Source organism: Arachis duranensis, chromosome 5 (assembly GCF_000817695.3).
Source record: "Arachis duranensis cultivar V14167 chromosome 5, aradu.V14167.gnm2.J7QH, whole genome shotgun sequence".
NCBI classification, from domain to species: Eukaryota; Viridiplantae; Streptophyta; class Magnoliopsida; order Fabales; family Fabaceae; genus Arachis; species Arachis duranensis.
The window spans coordinates 106,677,555-106,704,467 of record NC_029776.3 but is presented as its reverse complement, the minus strand read 5'-3'; the positions used below and the strand labels follow the sequence as shown (position 1 = coordinate 106,704,467).

General features: G+C 31.6%; 5 protein-coding genes across 6 annotated transcripts in view; 1 reads left to right on the top strand and 4 right to left on the bottom strand.

Moving 5' to 3' along the window:
* Window positions 1–1,948, bottom strand: part of LOC107491452 (exocyst complex component SEC6) — a gene marked incomplete in the record, with an annotated part of 9,767 nt that extends 7,819 nt beyond the window's left edge. Inside the window, 4 exon segments of the mRNA XM_052261970.1 lie at window positions 100–188; window positions 396–434; window positions 1,443–1,579; window positions 1,834–1,948. Coding sequence (XP_052117930.1) covers window positions 100–188; window positions 396–434; window positions 1,443–1,571 — 257 coding nt within the window.
* A 1,149-nt stretch (window positions 1,949–3,097) lies between these two features.
* LOC107491577 (uncharacterized) lies at window positions 3,098–7,238 on the bottom strand. 2 transcript variants are annotated; one of them, XM_016112452.2, is made up of 9 exons: window positions 6,878–7,238; window positions 6,456–6,568; window positions 6,314–6,363; window positions 5,407–5,640; window positions 5,095–5,247; window positions 4,446–4,541; window positions 4,321–4,341; window positions 3,638–3,835; window positions 3,098–3,313 (listed from the first exon to the last, which is right to left on the bottom strand). In XM_016112452.2, the coding sequence occupies exons 1-8, from the start codon at window positions 7,183–7,185 to the stop codon at window positions 3,668–3,670; spliced, it is 1,143 nt and encodes a 380-aa protein (XP_015967938.1). In that variant the 5' UTR covers window positions 7,186–7,238; the 3' UTR covers window positions 3,098–3,313; window positions 3,638–3,667. The 2 variants fall into 2 exon arrangements, with proteins under 2 accessions (XP_015967938.1, XP_015967936.1); XM_016112450.3 differs by lacking the exon at window positions 3,098–3,313 and having other exon boundaries at window positions 3,335–3,835.
* Window positions 7,239–8,254: 1,016 nt separating this feature from the next.
* LOC107491581 (riboflavin biosynthesis protein PYRD, chloroplastic) lies at window positions 8,255–10,471 on the bottom strand. The gene is made up of 3 exons (XM_016112456.3): window positions 10,028–10,471; window positions 9,392–9,690; window positions 8,255–9,062 (listed from the first exon to the last, which is right to left on the bottom strand). Exons 1-3 carry the CDS (start codon window positions 10,442–10,444, stop codon window positions 8,447–8,449), a joined length of 1,332 nt encoding a protein of 443 aa, XP_015967942.1. The 5' UTR covers window positions 10,445–10,471; the 3' UTR covers window positions 8,255–8,446.
* A 1,004-nt stretch (window positions 10,472–11,475) lies between these two features.
* Window positions 11,476–14,114, bottom strand: LOC107491580 (UDP-glycosyltransferase 74F2). The gene is made up of 2 exons (XM_016112455.3): window positions 13,367–14,114; window positions 11,476–12,481 (listed from the first exon to the last, which is right to left on the bottom strand). Exons 1-2 carry the CDS (start codon window positions 14,036–14,038, stop codon window positions 11,747–11,749), a joined length of 1,407 nt encoding a protein of 468 aa, XP_015967941.1. The 5' UTR covers window positions 14,039–14,114; the 3' UTR covers window positions 11,476–11,746.
* An 8,320-nt stretch (window positions 14,115–22,434) lies between these two features.
* On the top strand, window positions 22,435–24,645 carry LOC107491579 (protein NUCLEAR FUSION DEFECTIVE 4). The gene has a single exon (XM_016112454.3). It carries the CDS (start codon window positions 22,653–22,655, stop codon window positions 24,426–24,428), a length of 1,776 nt encoding a protein of 591 aa, XP_015967940.1. The 5' UTR covers window positions 22,435–22,652; the 3' UTR covers window positions 24,429–24,645.
* Window positions 24,646–26,913: the final 2,268 nt, after the last annotated feature.

Sequence of the window (26,913 nt, the reverse complement as noted above, 5' to 3'; positions counted from 1 at the left end):
TCAAATTAAAAGATATAATGATGAAAGTTCATGCAATTAAATGATATAATGATCCAAGAACTCGTAACAATTTTCAGTCTGTCTCATGTTTAAACATACTTCTCAATAGAGACAAAGTTTTCACGAAGCTGATTTATGCTCTGCTCAGAAAGGGAGAGTGATTTCAATCCATCCTGGGCCTCCTCAACCTGCAGAAGAATGTTATCATGCAAAGCACACGAAAATATGAGTGTGCGGTAAGCTTAATTGTCCAATATCAAGAGCAGAAAACTGGTGATACATGTTTGATGGCTAGACATAACAATGATACAAGATCTCACAATTCAGATTAGGATAGTTTAAATTAATACTGTTTAGAAATAATATATATACCAAAAAATTAAAAGGCAATTTACCTGCTCTCCAACCATTGTACTAAGTTGCGCATCATTTGCCTGAAAGTAACAGAAAATAGAAACACTCAGTTCTAGGAATGCCTGCTCTCAAATTGTGTACAAAATAGTTGCAAGAAAGGCCAATTACTAAAAAGATACCTGACACCACATGTTATGGAACATGTATATATCATTGTAGATAGTATATACAAAACAAAAAGATAAGTATAGATTATAGGCTACAGGCTGTATATAAGGTATTTGAACTAAAACTTGGATTATTTGGGAATGTACTGATTCATTGCATAACAAAGTCAATGATAGAAATCAGTGATTCAGTGGAAAAACTGCAAACTTAAATTAATATTTGATGAAACAAAATAATACAAAAAAAAAAGTGAAAAGTACTAAATGTTCTTAAACTTTAAACTTCTAAAGAGCTGTAAATCACAATCATTGTGACACTATTAAAAAAGTTAGCAACAAATAGAAGGTCGACAATGCTAGCAAAACATTTTTCCTTCTTGACATGTAAGAAATCTGAATCAACAAGGGAAAACTCCAAGAAACAATCCATCCCATTTTTCCACCACCCCATTCCATCCCTTCAAGGACAGAACATAAACTACATTGCAGCTAGTATGGACCATCACACCTCCACAATGCCGAAAGATTTCTCAAAATTAGTCTGTACAACTAATTAGCTACACACCCACACAAGACATGCATAAAATCTGCCCCTTCTATTAAAATCCTATTTTCTATCAGCAGCGCCCTCTACTTAAAACCTTGAAGTAGATCCCTAACTCCATTTGCAACCTCTGACAATTGCACAACAACCAAACAAATTGCCAATAGATTAAAGAATAAAACACTTATTCCAACTATAGGAAAATCCATAGTTCCCGTTCTAAGTAGATTCCATAACTCCAAACTCACTGAATCGAAGTTGCTTAAATTTCATTACACTAAATCTAAAGCTCATTCAACAACAACAACAAGATCACACGAATTTTATTCAAATGAAATTAAGCTAATAAAATCAACGGAATAAAAAAGCAGCGAAACCTGTTGGCGCGAAATGTAATCGGCCTTGATGGAAGAGATTGACTGCAGAAGCTCCGGAAGAGGTAGCAGCTTTGCCACCTCCCGAACCGCCGCCTCCTTCGCTTCCACACCGAGATCCTCCGCCAGCATCTTTGCCTCTACAAAATTCAAAAAACAAAAACAAAATAAGGAAGGAAAAGATATCCTATTCAACTAGTCAGAAAACGAACGGAGTTCAAGTTTGCAAGCGAGCTTGAATTGTGAAAGAACAAAATCAATTAATTACATGATTTCAGTTAGTTAAAGGAAGTTAGTATCGAACTTTGTGTTGCTAGGAGAAATAAGTGCAGCAAGATAATTTGTGGTCAAAAGAAGTCAAACTAGTCTCGAACAGCGCATGAAGATGCAAAACCTGTTCGTTAACGGAGATCGGTGACCTGCGCGCAATTGCCAGAGAGAGAGAGAGAGAGAGAGAGAGAGAGAAAGAGAGAGAGGCAATACAGAAGTTAATCAAGTTATGCTGTAGAAAAGTAAAATAGACAGAAAAGTATTATTAGATTTTTTTTTTCAGAAGGTCTAAGGAAATTTTATAGACATTGAATTGAACTATTATGAAATTTGAAATATTATGTAAATCTAAAGAAAAAGAAAAGGTTGTAATAAAAAATAATCTTTATCGAAAACAGTTTTTCCTTTAATTTTTTTATTAACTATTTACATATATGAGACTATGAGTGAAATAATTTCTTTTAGTTCTAAAAATAGAAAATTCTCTCTCAAAAATAACATTTGAAAAATGCACCTCTAATTTCAAAATGATATGCAAAAGTAAATGACAAGTTAGAAAACGGTTATAGTGCGTATCATAATTTTAAAATAAAAAAAAACTATTATCAATTTTTTTTTGGTGTACAACTATCATCAATTTTTTAATGATATGTTCTTCTAAATCAATAAATGGAAATTTACCCCCAAAAGAAAAAGAAACAAATTAATAGAGAATTGTTGGGTCTGAATAAATATATTTTTTGTTTTTGTTGAACATAGATAAATAGAATATATAATACTTACTTTTTTGTTTTTGGTAGTTAGAAATTCATACAATAAACTCGTTTTTGCTTTTTGGTAATGGATATGATACTTACTTAACGTGTATAATACTTACTTTTTCGTTTTCTGGTAATGGATATGAGCCTTGTTTTTTATTTTTGCAAATTTTACCCAAACATTAATGTAGTAATGATGCTGTGCATATATACATGGGTCATATCTTGTTCAGCTAACTCTCTCGGCTAAATTTTTTTATTATGGACCAAGACAGTGTGTAATTAAATTATATTGGTTTTATATGTTTTGTTTTTGGTATGGAAATGTGTAATTGGTTGGTCCAATTATTTTGTAAGAGAATTTTCTAAAAATATTTAATACTAAATAGAAAAATCCATTTTGTTAGTTGTGATTTTTTTATTTCGAAGTTCACAAATCAGATTATCTAACGTTTGTCCCTTTTCTCCCCCCAAAATCGAAAGAACCAATTTCCTACACTTTAAATTAGACAGTGCCACATTTGATATTTGATATTAACACCCTTACAATCCATGAAAAACACCATTCTCGCTCCAATATAAAAAATAATTTGCAAATTTTGTCAACTACATAGAAACAATATTTTTATTCTTAGACCCAACATGAACCTTCCAATATATATACCTCAATCTCCAATAATAGCACAACATCATTCTAACATTTCAGTAAGCAATTTGAACTGTTTGTTCCTATTTATCACCACAAAGGCAATAAGCCACCATGGTTGCCAACATCCAATTCCATCATATTACTCTGACTTTGATTTTCTGCTCGGCATTATTGATTTTCAAGTCACATCGCGCACTCTACGAGATAATAACCACATATTACCAAGCATAATATATTGCTTAAATTTTAGTGATAGTTGCTTTGCTACAAAGATAATTACAATATTATGTGGTGCTTGAAATGACATAGATCCATCCCCTAGCTGAATTAGCATTTTATCGTGCTGAATGAGCATAAAATTATAGTGAAATATAGATACATAATTTTTATATGCTATTCAACTTGACAGGTGACATACATCGACCGTTTCAAAGAGTTCTCCATTAACTATCTAGGCATCAAGAAATGTTGTGTTCACCAGAAGAACAGAATGATATACGCATAATAAGTCAAGGGCTAACTTGTTTGAAGCCAAATTCAAAGAATATGTTTCATTGAGGAACGGTTGCGGTTGTTGTCATGTGCCTTGGGTCTGTAAGCAATGATTTTATGTTCACAAGACCGGCTTTCCTCATTGTTTCTTCTACATCTGTCAAGTAATACTCATCAAGAAAGGGCTCTGTGCTCTTCATCAATGTAAATAGGACTGGAGACAATTCCTGCAAGATATAAAAGATTTCAACACGGAAAGCCGTTCTATGCGATTCTAGATCTCACTTCATTCTGTTTCCTCTGAAATGAGAAACATTATAAGAGTTTCTGTAACTGTCTTCATAATCTTCAGCAATATGACAATATTGCTTCTGGTATGTAATGATTTAATGTCTCACAGAAAAGATTTTTAATGTTCAGTCATTAGAATATAGAAATAAAGGTAGTATGACAATTTGATGTAATGGATCTTCCTTTATGAAATGTTAATTAGCAATAGTTGGATGTTGGAAACTCGCTAAGATTTCAAAAGTCACGAAAGTTTGGACTTGAATTTCTCAGCATTGGGATTGTTAGAGATTAGTGGATCATTGTCAAATTTCCTTTCACTTGTTAATGCTTATGGGTTTGACACAATAAGAGATAAAATCCGCACGAAATGTCTTATCTCATGGATAATCAAATATGATTGCGCGGAGAGGCGGGACAATACCTGAAGGATCTTTGACTTTGGCTGCAGAAGACAGCAGTAATAATATGAGAAATTCTTTCTACAGGAAAATACAAGTTAAAATAAAATAAAAACTAAATATTAAAAGAAGTGAAGACAATATATACCGAATTATCCGTCAGGGCTAGAGTGCCTCCAGGCCTAAGGAGACGGAATGCTTCGTTTACTATGTTCACTATAGCTCTTGTGGGACATTCATGAAACTGCATAATATCATGGATTCCTGAATTAAAATCTACTACATAACTTCTCCAAAACTATGTTTCACCAATCCATCTATGCATGTATCACTTTAACAGTTATCAGAACAGCATTCAAAAGATGTCATGAACCATCCCCTTGTTGGCTAGAACTTGTGACATGCAACAAATATCACCTTTAGTCAATAGTCCATTGTCATGCATGTTTGGAAACATTGCTATTAATCCACAAAAGTTTCAAAGATTCCACTACTTGAGAAGTAACTAATATTTTGAGATTACACTGGTATATAGTGATATGACAACAGAAAGTTGAATAGATTTGATGCAAGAATGCCAAAAGTTCGTCAGATCAGTCATCCAATTAGAACCTTGAAAATGCACATGTTCTAAGTGTCCATAGCAGCAACCTTATCATATCATGAAGCAATTCTCATTGCAAAAGTACAGAGGGATTTTTATACTCATTTGTTGAATAGATTAACAGAAACAGGCATACATATATCACAATTCAGAAACTTTAGCAAAGGACTTAATAGGAGTTTAAAAGGCATACCACATATGAAATAGACACAATGTCAAATGATTTAGCTGGCAAGCCAGTGTCTTCGCCATTTGCATGTATCCATCTTATAGGATATTTTCTAGGAACTCCTCTCTTAGCCTTGTATTGAGCCACGGCTAGAAAATAAGGTGACAGATCTAGCCCCTGGAACAACCATACCAATCTTTAAGTGAAAGGCTTCTTTCATTCTTGGTAAATTCAAGATGGTCAAGACTCAAGAATGATTTTGTTATGTAAACTCTCAATAAATGCAACTTCATAGTGTAGGAAAATTTATTTTCATCCAGCAAAAATCTCACTTACGGTAACTTTGGCCATGGGGAACTTGTCTGCAAGATATCCTGTGCTCACACCAACAGAGCATCCAATATCTAGTACGTCACGGACTGTGGATGTTCCTGAATAAGTTATATGGTGTTGTTCAATTGCACGAATCCAATTTCCACGCATTATCTCATTTGCTTCATCTACTGAAGACGCATCTGGAATTGCCCTCATTGCCATTGACATTGTAGCAGGCTCCGCTTCTGCTGCTGCCTATCATAAACAATAATATAACTCAGATTTGAAACTTATTTCTTTGAGATTGCAGTTTTGCAGACAGCAGAAATCACCAACAGATTTCCATCACAAGAAAAGACCCGATGTATACAACTGTCAAAGAAACAAACAAGAAAAAGCTACATAATACATAAGACAATATACTTTTGTCAAACAATTCAAGATCGCTTATCAGCTTATGTACATAAGCAAGTAAAGTTAATTGTCTGCAAATATGATAGACACAAAGAATGATCACACACTTCAGCTAAATCATACTACCTTCGCAAAAGTCACTGTCGAAATAAAATAAGAAACAAAATAAAAATGCAGCAAACATTTGTCCCTACTAACTAGATGTATGCCAGGACTGAAGGCTCAGTAGAGATTTTGAAACAAGATTCAAGATACAACTGTACATATTAACAAAACTTTCTGGTGTTGCCGTCTTGTTTGCATTCCAATGGCACAAAACAGTATAGCATCTTTGACTATCACAAAGTAGAACTAATTGCATGACATCAAAATACAGGTGTATATAACAGCCATAAGCTGTGCACAGCTTGCACCTACCAGTTAGGAACACATCATATGTATCTAGAAGGACTACAGAACATTGACCAAACCATCCATTGCAATTTGCTAAAATTGTGAAAGAATTACCACTTACCAGCCATGTAAGATTTCCCTCCTCATAAGCATGGAACGGGTTCAAATAATCTGCGAAGTGGATTGCCACTCTATCATTAAACTTGCACAAGCAAGAGTGGAAACAAAAATGCATAGAAGGGTAAAAAGACAGAGGAGATTACAATCTGGGTATACTAAAGAATTGTTTTGAATGCTTTCCAGCTCCTTATACACTTCAGACTCTAAAATCTCTTTTGTCATTTCCCTCCAAGGTATGTTTTTCTTCTCAGCTGTACTGTTCATTATTCACAATAACCAAAATTAAGAAAAAATTTAAAAGATAGAATGTTTATATTTGGACATGCTCATTTAAAAATTGGTGGAATCTGTAATCTGAGGTGTTGAACTTTTGCTTATATAAAAACCTATCCGAAAATCATATGTATATAGCATATTCATTCATTTCCCCCTTGATCAGATAACTCAAGCATTTCGAATTAGGGAAATACTTGCATGTATCTTGAGCATATATAATAGATACTACTGCTACTACTACTGCTAAAATTACTGTATGAAAATTAAGCGCGAAGGAAGAGGAATTGACCTTATGAAAACCTGCCTGGCACCAAGCTTGAGGAGAGAGTATAAGGGCTTGAAAGAGATGAGAGCTGCAACCAAACGAGACAGAGGAGTCTCCCCACTCCAGTTCGGTCGAACCAGCACTCCTTCTTCGAACCCTTCCACGCTTGCGGTTGTTGTGTCAGGCGCCGCCGCGTGAACCGCCCAGTGCCGCATTCTCACGCTGGTAATCATGCTACTTCTCGGTGGCTTAATGGCCGTTGTTGCGGCATTGCCACTGGCGGAAATGAGTGAAGAAGAGAGGTAGTTCTGAAGAGAAGTTGTTAGCGCCATTCCTTCCTTTCTTTCTTGTGTGGAAAATCCCAAAATGCCACAGTGGCAACAATCACCATGGTCGTAGACTCGTAGTACATCGCAACGCAATCTCACTCCTGCACCATATCGCACCACGTGGAATTTTACTTTATAAATATAAATATAAATATATCTATATTTTGATTATTTTCATAACTATAGATAACAGGTTGGATTTTTTAAATAAATAAAATAAATATAATATTTATCGATATAATCGCAGAATTTGTGTTTTTGTCTTGCATTATTAGCGTAACATATATACGCATATCAACATATCTATTTCATTAAACGATATATCTACAACCTTTTTTATTCTTTTAGTTATAAAAATAAAATATTCATTTTGCAACATCTTTTTAAATAATTGATATATCAATTGATTTCTACAAATTAAAACATCTTACATATTATGAAGATTCTTTCACAATAGAAAAAATAGAGATACACAATGAAAATACTAAATAATATAAATAATGGATATCTTGGATGTTCAATGATTCTTAGTTGGATTGTGATTATTCTTTTTAATTCGGTTTGCTCATGCACAGTTAACACTACCTAGATGTTTAATTTACTAGATGTGCGAATAGTTATCCTAATATCAGGATTTAGAAGATAATTTGGGATAAAATATTTTTTTATTTTATTTGGTCAATTCTAGAACTCATTGTTCACAAAAGTCATTGTCTATCTAACAAAATCGCATAAAATATAATTAAGGTTCTACAAATTAAACTAAAATGTGGACTGAAATTAAGTTGAAGAATTTAAAATTGGCCCTAGGGATTTGGTTTCAATTGACAGTGCTAAATTAGAGATCCGACTTTCTGAAAAATATCTCCAAGCAACTGTATGAAATGCCAAAGAAACCTTTTTTTTTCTAAGTTAAAAGTGATACTCGAATTCGCGACCTCGAGGTGAGTGACCTCGAGGTGAGTATAAAAAAGCTATACCATTTGAGCAAAAAACCTATTTCATTGCACAGAATTGTGTACATGCATTGACAAAATTGAATAACAAAGATGAAAGGATAATTGATTGTGGTATTATTCCCATGTATCTCCATTCTCCACTATCATCATTGTTCATGAAAATACATTGAAATTACATAATTGGCTATTTTACACTCTAACGTACCTGAATTATTCACATCAAATCATACATAGCAAATGAATAGGGAAAAATTCATAGGCATCCAAACCTTGATCAAAATAGTTGATTCAGAATTCCCAGTTACTTAAAATTTAAAATGTCCTTCAATTATAACATTTTGATCTGAACACTTGGATTTTAGATTTTCCACTTGGATTCCTTGATCTAGCCTTTTTACCGGTATTAGAGGATCTATCTCACTACCTCTATTCCAAATAGGCAAAATTTCTGTCACAAATTTACTAATATTTTTCTTCTGAATTCCCTCCTTAACAAGCTCTTCAAACTCACCGGAATTTCCCCTCAAATCTAACAGAACACTGCACATCCCTTGTTGATTACAATAGTCCAGAATCACATCTAGATTTATCTGATTCAAAATGACGGTTTCGATTCCTTTTTTCGCCAGTTCTGGAGCAGTTGCTGTTCCGTTATCTGTAAAAACTATCACTTTATCAGTAACTTCATTGACAGCAAGCGGAATTTCGTTTGAAGAACTAGAATCCTTATGTATTACAATCCGGAGCGGCTGATTTGCTCCAGGTTCTTGAGATGAAGGTATTGATATGTTCCCACTGAATAAGGAAGAGGAAAGTATCACTGCATCATATTCTTGTAATAAACGTGAATAGTATCCACCACATTCTGTAACTTCATCCCCAAGTAAGTCCAAAAAATTCCCATTGACAGAAAGAGAATATCTGCAAAGCAGAAAAGGCAATGCTATGAAATGTATAGCATTATATGCTAAAAACCAAAACTTCTATGTGCACCAACAGAACAAACGTGCCTGAATGAGTGTGTTTGGAAACATGTTTGGACAGTCTTAGAGATATAACCATTAATGTTACCTTCTCCTATCAGCTTAAAGATCATAATTATTTTTTGTTTGGAATGGCTTTTAGAGAAACTACCAATATAAATCACTTTTATATCATAATCTGCTTTGCAGAATTAATTCTAGTAGATTCAACTCTAGAAAAGTAGAACCAAAATCATTAATGATAAGCAAGAAGAGGATTTAAATTACCTCAATGTAAGGAGAGGTTTTCCGGTCAACATGCGATGAACAAAGGCCTCGTTAAGGCTCTTGCATAACTCTTCCTCTACACCAACAACAACTTCAATACCTGCATCTCTCAATCTAGCCAACCCTTTGGATTCCACAAGGGGATTTGGATCCACCATCCCAACCACCACTTTTTTCACTTTGGCTTTGATTAAAGCTTCAGTGCAAGGTGGAGTCCTTCCGAAATGATTACAGGGTTCTAAGCTCACATAGGCCGTGGCATTCTCTGCCAAATCTCCAGCATCTCTCAAGGCAAACACCTGAAAATTCCCATCTACTTTCTCAGCATAATCATCACCAAAGGCATTCTCTTTCTAAACCTGGATGAAGAGTTACAAATTTACAAATTCTCTTTCTAATCATAACTAATGAAAACTATGGTCACAAATACAAATATATTCTTATGTTCACAAGGAAATCATCAGAATTCAAATTAGGCTTCTTAATTCTGATACATGTTAGACTGAAATACCAATGCAATAAAACCTATAGAGAATCCAACATAAAATACATTGTAAAAAGATGCACAATCCACATAATAATATAGTAATATTGTATTAAAACAAATAAAAGGAAAAATTTTGAGAAGTTCCATACCTCAGCATGCGGTTGACCTGCTTTAGGGTGGAACCCTTGACCAACAATTTTCCCATCTTTCACAATAACACACCCCACCATTGGATTGGGGCTTGTGAAGCCAACAGCTTTTCTTGCAAGCTCAACACACCTTCTTATGTAAAACCCATCATCACAATCGCCAACATCACTTTCTCCATTAGAGAGACCACACTGTGCTACTACACCCACATAACCATCATAGCTACTCATCAAACCAGGTACGCTTTGACTCAAAAAAATTGATTTTTGAAACAAATGATTGAGACCCACATTGAAACTGAGCTTGGAGGAGTGATGGGGTTGTTGAAAAGTTGCAAAATTTGGGGAAGATGCATTGTTTAGGAATCTGGGCACACGTAGAGTGCAGTGTGGGAGTGAAAAGAGTTGTGCTTGCATTATTGTGATAAGAGAAAGATGCAGAAAATGTAGGATTAAAGGTAAAAATAAATAAATAAATAAATAATATTAATAATAAAATAAAACAACAAAGCGAGTTTTTTATCAAAGAAAGAAAAATCGGCGGAACTAAATACAACCCTAATAAAGGGGGAATGTCTATAAAAATTACTTTTTTTAATAAAAAATCCAAAAAAAAAATCAATCATGAGTAATGTATATATTTTTTTTCTAAATTTAGTAAAATATTCATTCTTGACCCAATTTTACTCTTCACCAATAAAATTTCCATAATACCTATATGCTATTGCCTCAACAAATATATTATTTGTATTTATTGCATGTTAAAATTATTTCCATAATAAAATTTGAAGAGTTTATAATCATATAATTACATATCTATAAGGTTGTCAAATGGCAATTCGATCCATTTAAACCCAATCTGTATAAATTTATGGATTAAATAGATTAGTCCGTTTAAATTTATTTTATTTATGAACTATAATTTTTTAGTTTAGACCGTTTATGATCAGTTTGATAGATTAAACAGATTAATCTATTTATCTTTTAATTTTATATTTTAAAGAATATTTTGATAAAAAAATATTACTTTTAAGTTTCAAATTTTAAACAAACAAAAATATTTTTAATTGACAAAAAATTTTTAAAATTTAGGAATCATTTTAGTCCACGAATTAGTCAAATTTTTTAAATTTTTTGAAATTTATTTTAGCCCACGAGTTAATCTATTTAATCCATTATTTTTTTCAGTTAATTAGACTGAACTCGTTTAATCTAAATTTTAAACAGATTTAATTTTAGAGTAAAGAGAATGTTTCGATGATTTTAGCCTATTTTGATGATCTAGATACTTAATACATTTTTTTTTTAACAATAACACTTTACTGAAGCACGTACAACTACGTACTTTATAATAAGGTGGATACTAAAATGAAGATTTTATAATTGTCTTCATGTAAAAATATTTTTTTTATATTTTGGATGATAGATTGAATGATTAGATTTTAATATTTAAAAAAGTGTTGTTTTTATTTAAAATGTAACTAAATAAATAAGTCACACTTTTAAACAAGAAGATGTTTTTACCATCTTCATTTGAGCAGTTGCCTTATAACAATACGACTTACAAGATGACAAAAAGAAAAATAATAATGGCAACACTAGTAAGAGCATATCACCATAACATGTAAATGCTCACCAGCCATTACAACCTTATTAATTTCAAACTTATTAGAATGCATGTAACACCAACAAATCTGAGCAAGCAAAGCATCAATTAATTCATGTAGAGCATAATTGAGCCAATTTTGCCACAAACTCAGTGATATTTTGATCAGAACTTCCTCCCTCATCAACAGAGTCCTTAGCCAAATTCCTCCACTTCAAGGCATTGTTTTTTATCTCATTCCCTTTCTCACTCTCCAAAATCTCCTTTATGCAATTTCCAATACTTTCCCTCCTAACCAAGCCTGTCTCATCAGCATCAACTCTTACTCCCATTTTCCAAACATCCTTAATATGCTTTGCATTTGTGATTTGGTCAGTCCAAAGTGGCATTGCAATTGTAGGAACTCCAAAACATATAGCCTCCAATGTTGAGTTCCAACCACAATGTGTAAGAAAACATCCAACAGCATCATGTGTTAACACTAGTAGTTGAGGACACCATGTAACTACTAAACCTTTCTCTGAATCATCAGTTTCCAAAAACCACTTTGGAATCTTAACTTGATCACAATCTCTAACAACCCACAAGAAATAACAATCACTTTCCTTCAAACCAAATGCTAGTTCCTCTGTTTGTTTCTCAGTGAGACCAGCCATGCTTCCAAAAGAGACATAAACAACTGAACCTTTGGGCTTATCATTGAGCCATTTGATGCAAGAATCTATGTTTTGGTCATAGATGCTAACACCATAATCATTGTCATGTAAAAGTCTTTTGTCCAAGTACATTGATGGCACACATGGCCCTATTGTCTTTAGTGGCCAAATCTCCTTCAACCAATTAACAACCTAAACAGAAATCATATACCAGATTTCCATCAAATAGAAAAATAAAAATCAATTTCAATCAACTTTTAAAAAATTACTTTTATTCTAAATTTTAAATCGTAATTCAAATACTAAACTTAGGGATAGTAAAACTCCAAAGACACGGGATCCATGCGAGGACTGCTCCAAATGGGGATTCGATTGTGGGGAATTTTTCTCGCGGAAATGGAGACCGGGAGACAAAATTCTCTCGAGCTAGGTGCTTGGACCCGAATGGAAATTCCCGCCCCGTCCCCGTTAATTCCCGAAATTCATAAATTGATTGAATTGTCCTTAATAGTTTATTTCTTATATATGTTTTTAGTCATTTCACACACACACACATATATATATATATATGAAAATTAATAATTAGTTAAAACTATCAGATAGATGAAAAATGGGATCCCCACGAAAAATAGGACCGTATGGAGAATGGGAATGGAGAGCAATATTTCTCCGGAAAACGGAGACGGGACAGAGAGCAAATCTGAGAACGGGAATGAAAAGCAAAGAGGCATCTCCCGCGCCGCCCCCGCCCCTGTCCCCGTCCTGTCCGTTGACATCCCTAACTTAAATCTTCAAAAAAAATAAAAATTAAAAATAATTTTATAATAAAAAATTAATTAATATTAACTAACTAAAAGTTAATTTCCTATCATTATTTACCGTATAATTTTTACCATGTAATTTTCGCATTCCCTTATTGCCAAAATAAAATATTATTATTTAAGTACAACATTAGCAATTAGTTATGAACTTAGGATTATATTAGCCCAACAAATCAGTCACTCGTATAAAATACATAAATATATAATGATTAATTTCATAATATGTGCACGTATCATTTTCAGATTGGTTAATTACCTGAGACTCCAATTCATAGAAAGTGTTGGCAAGCACCCAATCTGCCTTATGAATGTTGCAAAATTGATTTCTGATGATATCAAAGTAGCCTGGATAGGATCCATAGTCATACAAGAAAGATGGCAACTCAGAAGCTGCAAGCTTAGGCAAACCTGGAATCAAATACTCTGACTCTGAAAGTGGCAACTCCAACCACTTCTTATAAACATGGAAGTATATGTTGTTAACAGCACAAGGTTGAGTAAAAAACAAAGCACCAAGTATCCCAAACTCATCTTTTGCCACATCAAGTGCCCAATACAAGAAACCGTCGGAAATAACACAATCCACAGGGTTGTTGTTACTTGCAAGCTTTTGAATAAGATTTGAGAGAGTTCTTGGACCAACCTTCCAGAAGGTTTCTTTGTAGATCTCTAGGGACTCTGCTGCTGCTAGGCCTCCATTGTCATAGCCATCAGAGATGCTCTCAACTTGAATGTTTTGAGGATGAGATGAGAGGCTCTTCAAAGTGTGGGGGGTTGTGGTGTTCCAAAAGGAAACCGTGCTTACAACTGTTATCTTCAATCCTCTTTGAATCAAACGCTTTGAGAACTCAATCATGGGGTTGATGTGGCCTTGTGCTGGGTAAGCCAACACTAAACAGTGAGCTACATGTTTGGATTCTTCTCCCATCTTCTTCAAACTTTTTTGGATGATTGAATGATTTGTTGCTAGTGTTCCTAATGTATATATATTTGGTTAGATTCTACAAATAATGAAATAGAGACTTAAAATAATTCTTAAATTTTCAATTAACACAAATAAATTTTTTATTGAAGATTTATATATATGATGAATATGTTTTGTCTTTATTCTTTAATTTAGACAATATTATTTGTTTTTTTTTTCGCTTTTTTATGTCTCAAGACCTCGTAATTATCTTGTTTTGACTTTTTAGGGATTCTGCATTTTATTAATTTATGAAGTACAGACAATAGTCTGAATTATTTTAATTATTGTATTCGGGTGTTGAATACAATATTCATCGACACTCGTCTGCGCGCGTGTTATGTGTCGAATTGTATCTTAACAAAAATTAAAATATTTTTTTCTGGACATATTTACACACATTTAACTACCATCACGTGTCAGCGTGTCTAACCTTATTTTTAATATGTATTCTTTAAATAAATTAAAAATATATTTTAAACATTCTATATAATTAAAAATTAAAAAAATTAATTTATATTTTAATATCAATAAAATATTAAAATATCATTCTAATTTATCAAAAAAATATTTTATATTTTATGGGTTTAGGCGACATGTGCGTTTAGGACACATTATAAGCTTACTACCACCAGTGAAAAGTGTTAAATATTTTTAGTGAAAAGTGTTAAATATTTTTATTTAATGAATGTAAAACAAATGTATTGAAAACTTTAAATTTTTTTTTATATTTTTAATGAAAACTTTCTTGTCGTGTCCCCATGTGTTATAACTTATAAGAATTTTAAATTTGCGTGTTCGCCTATTCTGTATCGTGTCGTATTTTAATGGATTTTGTTGCCTACACAAAGCGGAATTTGAATTTCCAACAATTACCTAAGTGGATGAGTGAGCTGATTACTCGACCAATCCAACTTAATTATCAAATTTCGTATTTAATAATAGAATTGACATAGCGTACTCATTAAAGTGTTTTTTGATTCGATTTTGCTAGGTAGACAATGACTTTTGTAAATAATGTGAACAATTGGCTCTAGAATTGACTCAATAAAATAAAAAAATACTCCACTCCCAAATTATCTTTTAAACCTTAACATGACGACAATCATCTGCAACATCTATCCATTGTTAACTGTGCAAGAGTAAATCGAATAAAAAGAAATAATCATCCAATTAAAAATAATAAACATAATCATCTACATATATCTATTGAATTGAACATTCGACATATTCATTATTCACATTATTTAATATGCTCATTGTCTACTTATACTTTTTCTTTTTGATTTATTCTTTACTTCTTTCTCATCGTTAAATCAAATTGATTATATCAAATAAATTATTCAATTATTAATTTGATTAATTCATACATCACATTAAATTCTAAATTGGATTGAATTTTAAGTATTTAATGATAAAGTTGACTTAGTTACTTCTTGAGAATATTTTTTATTTTATTTTGTTTTTAGATTATTAAACCAAACCAATTACAATTAATTATAGCTAATCTATTATTATATCAATTATTTGATTTGAATTATGATGATATTAGATGTGATTTAATCATCCAAAATTTTATATATAATTAGATATGATTTGATATGATGTAGTTTTATCTTGATGATATTTTTAATTTATTTGATTTAATTGATTAAAATAAATTAATTATAATCAATTATACTTGACAATTATTATTTTATCAATTATTTGATCAGTCATGCTACACATATAATTTTTTTTATTTACAAGTCTTACAAGTAGGGCCAAACCTATCAGAAGCTACACTCACCCACAAAAACGTGTTAACACGCGCATTACGTTTCCAAAGTGCTCCCTCACCATTAAGAACGACTCTTCTTCTTTTTTCTTAATGAAAATCATAACTGTCATTTTTTCTTCACATTTTTCATCATCCTCCTCTTCTTCCTTCTTCTTCTCCTTTTTCTTTGTGTTTCTCCTCCTTTTTCTTCGCGTGTTTCATCTTCATCATTGTGTTTCTCCTCCTTCTTCTTTTGATTTTGCAACATTATGTATTTTTTTCTTCTTTATTTGATTTTTTTCTCCAAAAAATAATTATGAGATATAAAATAAGAAGATGAAAAAGAACAGCAGAAGATGAGGAGGAGGAAGATGAAGAGTTATGAATTATGCAGAACTTATCAGAATAAAAATACACCCAAAGATCTTCATTTTACACCAGAATATCTTCGTGTTACACCAAAATATCTTTGTTTTATACCCAAATTTGCTGCAAATACAAAAATGAGTTATGTTACATGTACACTAAAATCAACTACCAAAGTCAGCCACCAGTATAAAATACATACTAAAATACAAATAATACATTGAAAATAAATTAAAGCATACATATATTTATACACAAATACATTGGTGGTTGATTTTAGTGACTGATTTTAGTGTACAGATAACATTTTTGTACAAAAAATATTTCTTCTAATGCTATATTTTTTTCTTCTTATTATTTTCCTTATTTCTTTCTTTCTTTTAGTTAAATGAATGTAAGCTCATCATCTTTCAAGTAATTTTACAGCCATTATGTGTTTCTTCTTCTTCTTTATTTGAACAAGAAAAAACTTGAGAAGGTAAAAAAAGATGAATAAGAAAAAAGAAGAAGAAGAAGACGGTGATAATGATGAAAAAAACCAGCAGAAGATGAGAAGGAGAAAGAAGAAGAGTTATGAATTATGTAGAACTTATCAGAATAAAAATACACCCAAAATTCCTTAAAATACATTCAAATATCTTCGTGTTACACTCAAATATCTTCGTTTTACACCAAAATTTGCTGCAAATACAGAAATGAGTTATGCTACGTGCACACTAAAATCAGCCACCAAAGTCAACCATCAGTATAAATTACATATTGAAATACAAATATACACATGTATTTATACACAAATACATTGATGACTGATTTTAGTAGCTGATTTTAGTAGCTGATTTTAGTGTACAAATAGCATTTTTGTACATAAAAATATTTTTTCTAATGCTGTCTTTTTTTCTTCTTCTTTTTCTTATTTCTTTCTTTCTTTTAGTTAAATGAATGTAAGTTCATCATTTTCTAAATAATTTTAGAGCATTATGTGTTTCTTTTTCTTCTTTATTTAATTTTTTATTTTTATTCTTATTAAGAGAGTTAAACAAGAAAAAACTTGAGAATGTAAAACAAAAAGGAAAAGATGAATAAGAAATAAAGAAGAAGATGGTGATGATGATGATGAAAAAAAAAGAAGCAGCAGAAGATGAGGAAGAGGAAGAGAAAGAGCTATAAATTATGCAGAACTTATAAGAATAAAACTACAGCCAAAATTCTTTAAAATACACCCAAATATCTTCGTGTTACACCCAAATATCTTCGTTTTACACCCAAATTTGGTGCAAATACAAAAATGAGTTATACTATGTGTACACTAAAATTAGCCACTAAAGTCAGCCACTAGTATAAAATATATACTGGAATACAAATATACATTGAAAATAAATTAAATCACACATGTATTTATACAAAAATACATTGGTGTCTGATTTTAGTAGCTGATTTTAGTGTACAAATAGCATTTTTGTATAGAAAAATATTTCCTCTAATGCTACATTTTTTTTTCTGAATTGAACCACACCTCAACCACTTGATTGGGTTCAAAACAATAAAAGAAGGAGAAGACTTGTATGAGAAAAATGCTTGTATGTAGAAAACAAACTGCTCATCAATACCATAGAGGGGCTGCAAAAATACACAAAAAATACACAATATTAAACACAAGTATAAACTATAGAATGCAAATAGAACTATAAAACCATCATAAAAATAACAAAAATCATATTCATGAATTATCATTAAACAGAAACTAAAACAATTCAACTAAAAGAATAAGACAATTTACTCTCAGTGAGATGAAAAGTCATAAACTTTAAATACACCCAAACTTTCCTAAAATACACTTAAATATTCCTGATTTACACCCGAAAGTCTAATATAAAATACAGAAAATTCATCAGAACTAGTACATTAGATTCAATTCAAATAAGGAATAATAAACAGCAAATTTCACAGACAAGGTTCACGCATTATTCAACTACACAATTATAAACTACTAACTGGATTCACATTCAAATTCAATTATTAACTGAAATTAAATCACACCTCAGGAACTTCATTGGATTTGAATTCAAAATCCCCTTCGCTCTGATTCAGCTGATAATCTAAAGTTGAATCATCCATTATCTTCAAAACGATTTCAGAGTTTAATTTCAAAAATAATGGAAAACGAGAAAACGAAGAAAGAGAATAAAGAGAGAAACTTACGTAAGCGGCAAAGGAAAAGGGAGAGAAAAACGCACGAAAGAGATCGAATAGAAAAGACAAGAAAATGCAGAAGGAATTCAAAAAAGAAAACGAAATCCTTTCGAAAAAGGAAATTATATATTTGCGCGTTGATTGATTGAAAAATCTGTTAAGGAGACGCGTGACACATACATGCTATAAGAAGCGCGTTTTAAGGATTAGGAATTTTCAGAACTTGTATAACTTGTATAATAAAAAAGGTTGTTTGTGGAGATTAATCCTTATTTGATTGGAGGTGCAATTAATGACATCTTATGTAACATTTTTTAGATATTTTCCAATTTCTTTGTATTGATTCATCTAACCTAATTAATTTTTTAGTTGTTTATAGTATCTTTTAGTTTGACATATTAAAAACTAATTTGTTGTATATTTAAACTTAAAAAAATAAAAAAAAAAACACGATTTCGATTCAAAAGTAACCGTAATTTTGCTTTCACTTTCATTTACAGTAAAAAAAATCATAAAATCTTTTTCTTTTTCTTACTAACCATATCCCACATTCCCTTACTCAAAAGTCATCTACGTCGCAACCATTATCTATCACTCAGAATTGTCTGCGTCGCCTACCACCGTCCATTGAGTGTCTTTTTTTATTTTCTTTTTAGAGGAATCTGAATTCAAATTATAATGAGAAATATCTAAAACTAAAAAGATAAATCTAAAATTATTTTAAAAAATCTAAAATTATTTAAAAAATATCTTAAAACTAAAAAAAAATATCTAACACTATTTAAAAAATTATCTAAAACCTAAAGAAAAAAATATCTAAAACTTAAAGAGAATAAAACATACAAAACTAGTAAAAAGTAAACACTAACGGTGTTGGGATAAAGTAGACGAGCTGGCGAAGAGAATGATGAGTAACAACCGACAATGAATGCTAAAATTATTGAAATGTTAAATAAAATAAATTCTCCTATTTTTATTTATTTATTTTACCAAATATTTTCGATATTTATATATATAAAAAAATTTTATTATTTAATTAAACATGCATACCGCGGGGAACATGCTATGGTTAATTTATTAGGCCCTTGGATGGTAGTAGAGCATGTAAGATGGAATGAAAAAGTAAATGCGTAGGATTTGATTATGCGATGCCATTTGTGAGGCTCGAGTTAAAGATATTAAAAATAGAAAATTTTAATTAAAAACTAATTTTAAATTTTTATTTATTAAATATATTTATAATAAATTAAAAGAGTTAAAATTTATATTTTAATTATCTTAATTATTCAATATTTTAAGGCTCTTTTTAATTATATTTATTTATTAAGAATTTTTTGTGTCTAAACATTAAAAAAAAGTAAAGAAAGAGAAAGAAAAAAGACAATACAAAGAAAACCAACAAATATTCTTCCTTTTTTTTTCGTTTACAAGGGGGCTTAGAGCCCCAACCAACAAATATTCTTCCGAAGCCGCCAAACAATAATTGGGCCACCGTCCTGAGGATATATGGGCTGGCCTGGCAATGTATCTGCCCGTGACCATGAAAAAAAAACAGTCGCCCACTAATGAACTGAGAAAAAAAAGAAAAAAAAAAACATTGCTAGCTGAAGATTGAAAACTATGATATATTAGATTCTTTTCTGATCTCTGGTGGATTTGGCGTTCGAGGAATAACGAGATCTTTTATCCTCACGACCATTAGACCACAGACAAGGTGATTGGTATGGCTTTGTCCTTGGAAAAGGAGCTCCGAAATATTTTTGAGTTGCAACGACTGTCTATCCCCTCAACCATTAGTGGCTCTTGGATTCCCCCTCAGTGGGTACCTTTAAGATTAATTGTGATGCTAGCTATCCTGGTAGTGGTGCTCGAGTTGGTTTTGCTTGTGTTAGCAGAGATTGGAAGGGAAGGTGACAACGAGGCTGTCTGGGAATAATTGAGAGTCGTAGCATTTTGCAAGGAGAGTTGTTTGCTATTTGGAAAGACTTTCTTTTAGCATGAAACTCGGGACAAAGAGACATTATATGTGAGACAAATTGTGTGGAGGCTTTTACTATTGTCAATAATTCACAAGATTGCTCTGGGTTTATTGATCCTTTGGTGTTAAAAATTCGAGATATCATGTCTTGGAAATGGCGTGCTGATCTTCGGTTGACCTTGAAAGATACAAATACAGTAGCAGACATCGTGACAAAGACCGCAACGAGGACCCTTTCTCCCCAAGTGGAGCTTCCGTTGCCTTGAAAAGAATTTGAGAGTAGCGGGACTGTCTTTCTTAAATAGTTTCTTATTTTTTTTCTTGTTCTTAGTTTTTGTTTATTTCTTTGAAGTCACAAAAAAAAACTATGATGAGCAGTGCGCATCACTGGAGACAAAACATAAACATTCCTATGAGTGTGTGCATGACACAAAGAAACAAGAACATAAGAATAAATCTCCACGTGAACATACGTGGAATATTCCATCTTTTATCATGTCTATATATTTAGGTTGAAACGTAAATCCAAACATAAAAATATTTTAAAAGCCACCGAATATATATGGATACATATATATAACTAGAGTCGCTATGTTGACTACTTGACTATGCTAGCTGAGAAAAAAAAACCCTTACTTTTTTTCTATTTTTTGTCAAATAACGTGTTGTTGAATGTTGATGACACTGATCGTATTCGTTCGTGGACTAAAGCTTGGTTCTGGTCGTTCTCATGAATATGCATTTACTGCACTCAAGAATTTTTTTTTTTGGTAGTATATGTTTGACTCTGAAAAGAAATTGGCACTGATCATGAACTATTTAATAAATTGAAAATTATAATAAGATAAATATGATGATGTATTGTTTTTTAAGGTATGAGTTTCTGCGCTCATCGTGGCTGCAAGAGAACCATATACCGTGGTGGATATATATGAGTATAATTCTATGTAAATATATCTATGATATCTCAAATCTCATATTGTTTCAATGGCGCACTTAAGACTTGAGGTCCCCTCAACAGGGCCACCCAACCATATATATAGGGCCGTATGGAAATTTAGAAGTAATTTTTTTTAACTTTTGATTTATGAAAAGTAGTAGTATTAATGTATAATTTTTAAAATCAAATTGTAATTTTCTAAGAAATTATTTAAGAGTTTATAGAGAAATTACAAAAAATGACTTCTCTTATAATATTTTTATTTTTTATCACATTTCTATAAAATAAGCACTTTTAGAGTTAAAAATTTAAACACAAAATAACTTATTTATAAATTACTTTTAATAAAATTATTTATTATTTAAATTATTTTATCAAAAAGAACTTAAAAGAACTTAATTAAATTGGTTATCCTAACTCGGCCATAGTTTGTTATCAACTACACTACTGTTTCTTAGAACAATTTTATCCAGACAAAGTGCATGAAAATTAAAAAATGGCATTTCCCTAATACAGTTGGTCTTAATTAATTGATGAGTTATCTTATTTCAACATTTAGTTAAGGATTCAAATTCTAACATTTTGTATAGAAGTTTCTTTTAGATATATGTCTATTCGAAAAGTTTTCATTGCAAAAAAAGTTTTAGTAGAGGTAGATAGAATAGAGAATAAAATATATAAAATAGACTATAAGATATGGTTGGTTTATGTTTTTTTATGTTATTATTTGATGGCATTAAATTTGTTTTTAATTATACCACTATGTTTCATGGAGAAATAACTATTATCAGTTATTTTATATTCTGAGAATTTTTGGTAGATAGTATATATTATATGTTATAAAGTATCTTCCTAGGAATAAGCTAAGCTTTATTTTATTCATTAAAAAAAAAACCTTGTAATAGAGAACACCTTTTAGCTCGCTTAAAGGGATTGGAACGGAAAATAAAAAATAAAAAAATAAAACGAAGACAGACTGGTAAAATATGGAGGGGACAAGATTTAACTTAAAGTCTGTCTTACTACACAATATTGGTAAAAGGTTTCTACATCAGCAACATGATCAATCACTCATTAATTAAGATGATAATTGAAGTAATAAGGGAAAGAAAATTCTGGGGTAGCAGCATACTTTAGATGTTGCACCTTTCCTTCAAACAAATTAAAATTACACATAAATACAGATGCAAACTATCACTCACTCTCTTTGTTCCCACCACAAAAACTAAAAGCCTAAAAGCACACACTATATAGTACTATACCCTTCACAGCTTTAGTTATTAGTACTATACCCTTCACAATTACAAAGAAAAAAGCACCTAAGATCAGAGAAGAGAAAAGAAAGATGATGTTGTCAGGTGAAAATGGTGGTGCAAGAAGCAAAGATTTTGCAGTCCAAGTGTTCACAGGAAGATGGTTCATGGTTTTCTCATCATTCATGATCATGTCGGTTTCAGGAGCAAGCTACATGTTCAGCCTCTACTCCAGAGAAATCAAATCATCATTGGGATATGACCAATCTACTCTGAATCTCTTAAGCTTTTTCAAGGACTTAGGCTCCAACATAGGCATTCTCTCTGGCCTAATCAATGAAATCACACCTCCTTATGTTGTCTTAACAATTGGTGGTGTCCTCAATTTCTTTGGATACTTCATTGTATGGCTTGCTGTCAGCAAAAAGATTGCAAAGCCACAGGTTTGGACCATGTGTTTGTACATTTTCATTGGAGCAAATTCACATTGTTCAACAAACACTGGTGCACTTGTCACAAGTGTTAAGAATTTCCCTGGTGTTAGAGGTATTGTTATAGGCCTTCTAAGTGGCTACCTTGGTTTGAGTGCTGCAATTATCACTCAATTGTACTATGCTTTCTATGGAAGTGACACAAAATCTCTTCTTTTACTCATGGCATGGCTACCAACTGCTACAGCTTTTCTTTTTCTACCATTCATTAGGCACCATAAGGGTATTCAACAGAAGAATGATTCCAAGGCTTTCTATAACTTCCTTTACATGTCACTAGTCCTTGCAGTGTTCCTCATGATTGTAATCATAGTTGAAAAATGTTTCTCTTTCACTCAGAGTGAATATTATGCTACCACCACTGTGATGCTTCTCTTGCTTGTTTTTCTTCCACTTGGTGTTGTTGTTCAGGAAGAACACAGAATTTGGAAGGCCAAAAAACACCAACAACAATTGAATTGTGAAGATCTTCCAAATCCAAAGCCTTTGAATATCATAACTACAGAGAAGCCTAAAGAAGTGACCAAGCCTGCACAACCATCATCATCAGGGTCTTGTTGGAAAGACATGTTCAAGGCACCAAACAGAGGTGAAGATCACACAATACTTCAAGCAATTTTCAATCTTGACATGCTGATTTTGTTCTTTGCTACTATATGTGGTCTAGGTGGCAACCTCACAGTTGTGAATAACTTGAGTCAAATTGGAACATCATTAGGATATTCCCCACATAGCATAACAACATTTGTTTCCCTTATGGCAATTTGGATCTACCTAGGTAAAATTGTGCAAGGTGTGGTCTCAGAATTTGTCATAACAAAATTCAAGATCCCTAGGCCTTTCATGTTAACATCAATACTTTTGTTGTCTTGTGTTGGTCACCTCTTAATTGCATTTAATGTCCCAAATGGTCTCTATGTAGCATCTATTGTTATTGGGTTCTGCTTTGGTGCAAATTGGCCAATACTTTTCTCAATAATTTCTGAACTTTTTGGACTTAAATATTACTCAACATTGTATAATGTTGGGTCAATAGCAAGTCCAATTGGGTCATATTTGCTTAGTGTGAGGGTTGCTGGGCACTTTTATGACAAAGAAGGTCTAAGGCAAATGGCAGCAATGGGACTAAAGAGAAATCCAAATGAAGAGTTGAATTGCAATGGTGCTGAATGTTACAAGTTAGCATTCATTATAATCACTGCTGTGTGTTTATTTGGAGCACTTGTGTCACTGATTTTGGTGTATAGGACTAGGGAGTTATACAAAGGTGACTTATATAAGAAGTTTAGAGAAGAAGATTCATCTACTATCAATACTGCTGAAACTGAAATGCCCATGTCTCAAAACAAGATTGTTGTAGAACCTGCTGCAAATTGAGGATGGATCTGTGATCTTTGGTAAGAATATTGAATAAAATGAATTTCAGATTGATAGCTATAAGCTATTCTAGGATATATATGTTCATGTTTCTATAATGTTACGAGTCTTTGATTTCATCTAAGCAAATTATTTTATATGATTGGAATGATTGGAAGTTCTTGTAAGCTGTAATGTTACAAGTCTATGATTTCATCTAAGTAAATTTTACATACTAGTTTCTAACATATATAATTTCTATATGATTTTTGTATTTAGTGCATGTTTGTTAAAAGAAAAATGTTAGGACTAGTATTTTTTATTAATGTTAGCTAATATTTTAAGTTAATACTTTATTTTTACACTATTAATATTTAAGATTTAGTATAAAAATATTTTTGTTGGTAAAAAAAATAAATTTTGTTAATCATATAGTATGTGCTCGACCAAATTTTTCTTTTACATTTTCTTTTTGTAAAGTTACGTCAATCAACAACTCAATAAATTTCAGCGTGTCCATTAAACGCATTTTTTTATGTTATAAATTGTAATGATGCTGCGTGTACAAAAAATATCAACTACTTATATATATATATATATATATTTATTTATTGTGTTTAAACAAGGAAAGAAACAAAGCAAAAACTATCATAAATCCGAGCGGATGATTTGTTGGAGATCAACACAAGGCTCAAACCAAATAACATGATTAGAGTTACTCTTGGCCCCATATTTAGCCATTCAATCCGCAGCTCTATTTGCTTCTCGGGACACCCATTCAACGTGAACAAGCCAAGGACGAGATAAAAGCTCCTGAATCTTGTGAACCAAATCTGTTACTTCAGATGAATACCCACTTGTAAGCTCATGCATAATGGGCAGAATGTCAAGGCAATCCGTTTCACATATAATATCCCTCAAACCGCAATCCCAAGCTAAAACCAGCCCCCTCCAAGCATCAAATAATTCACATCTGATTATAGACCAAGAAGGAATACTTCTAGAGCAGCCTGAGATCCAATCTCCCTTAGAATCTCTAATAATACATCCAAATCCCGCTAAATTTGAATCTATATATAAGCTTGTATCACAATTAACTTTAAAATTATTGCCTACATGTGGTTCCCAACACAGAATTTCGGAAAAACCTAAAACTATCAACTACTTATATAAAATATATATTAAAATTAGCTAAATTATATATATTTATATACAATATGATAATTAATTTTTAGTATATTGATAATATTTTAGTATTAATTATTTCCACAAAAATTTTTCAAAAGTATGACTTTTTTTTTTATATTGAAACGGGATGATCATATGACTTATTCAATGAAAATATGAAACTTTAACTGTTCGATTCATTCTTCTGGCCCACCTCTTTCTCTTTTTTTCAAGAAAACATTTCTTTATCGTCATAAATACCAATAATCAAGTGTTTTGTGTGTTTGGACATCTTAAACTAAGTTACTATTGTCTATTGGTATCATTGAGAAGAGAAAAACAGGATGGGCCTCGTAAGCCCAACATCAAGTAGAGATTAATCGATGAAAAATCTTATACCAAACCAGGTTATATCCATGATTATGGAATATTGGAATGCTTATATTTTATACACAGGTTTAGACTTTAGAGTAGTAGAGTGTAAAATCCTCTATTATCACAAATATAAAATTACTATATTAGACATGCATATGAGACAATTACCAATGATATTTTATTCTTAAACTGTCGAGTCACATGAAAGTACACAATTCAAGATTTCAATGTCAATAGCGGTGACATGATAAGGGAAAATTTGGGAACAGAGAAAACAAAAATATAGAATATATATATAGAAAGGTCTTGTGAGGACAAGTGGCCAACCATAATTAGAAAGAAAACACGTATGGTCCTATATGATCGGTTAAGAGCTTAAGGCATCAATTTACAACAATGGCCTTGAGTTAAGAATTAGCTTCTCAAATTCAGGATCAAATCATGCCTCAATAGTCAATAGTAATTGTCATATTGAGGGGGTATGAGTCATAATGAGTATCTATCTATCTTATTGTCTTTTCCTTTATTTGTATATTCCGGAAAGGCACCTTGTCTTATTTCAATTTGAGGAGAAATTAAAGTATATCTTATACGTTATTATTATGCCTACCCACCAGCAAATATAATTTGCATCTTTAGACTTTTGTACGTTAGAACTAAAAAGCAGTTCATTTGGTGTAACAATTAACAACAGTCCTTTTCTACAGCTCTCAATAATCCAAACTCACTTTTAGTTCATTTCTCACAATTATTGGATTACAACATACACTTGTTTTTCACATTATTAAAAACAAAAATATTATTTATACATCAAAATCAGTTTTAAAATCAGCTACCAATATATTTATGATAAAAATTCAAGTGCAGTTAACTTTATGTAAAATTGATAACTGAGATTCATTAGATAAAAATTTAATAAAATTATTCAAATCATTTAATAGTTCTCAGTTATCAATTTTACGTA

Coding starts and splice junctions, on each gene's coding strand:
- LOC107491577 (XM_016112452.2), bottom strand. CDS start 7,185: ATGGCGCTAACAACTTCTCTTCAGAACTACCTCTCTTCTTCACTCATT. Junction 5,641..6,313: donor AGGGAAATCTTACATGGCTG/GTAAGTGGTAAT, acceptor TGTTTATGATAG/GCAGCAGCAGAAGCGGAGCC. Junction 5,248..5,406: donor TCCCCATGGCCAAAGTTACC/GTAAGTGAGATT, acceptor TGGTTGTTCCAG/GGGCTAGATCTGTCACCTTA.
- LOC107491581 (XM_016112456.3), bottom strand. CDS start 10,444: ATGCAAGCACAACTCTTTTCACTCCCACACTGCACTCTACGTGTGCCC. Junction 9,691..10,027: donor CAGGTCAACCGCATGCTGAG/GTATGGAACTTC, acceptor GGGAATTTTCAG/GTGTTTGCCTTGAGAGATGC. Junction 9,063..9,391: donor AAACCTCTCCTTACATTGAG/GTAATTTAAATC, acceptor TCTGCTTTGCAG/ATATTCTCTTTCTGTCAATG.
- LOC107491580 (XM_016112455.3), bottom strand. CDS start 14,038: ATGGGAGAAGAATCCAAACATGTAGCTCACTGTTTAGTGTTGGCTTAC. Junction 12,482..13,366: donor TCTATGAATTGGAGTCTCAG/GTAATTAACCAA, acceptor ATTTCTGTTTAG/GTTGTTAATTGGTTGAAGGA.
- LOC107491579 (XM_016112454.3), top strand. CDS start 22,653: ATGATGTTGTCAGGTGAAAATGGTGGTGCAAGAAGCAAAGATTTTGCA.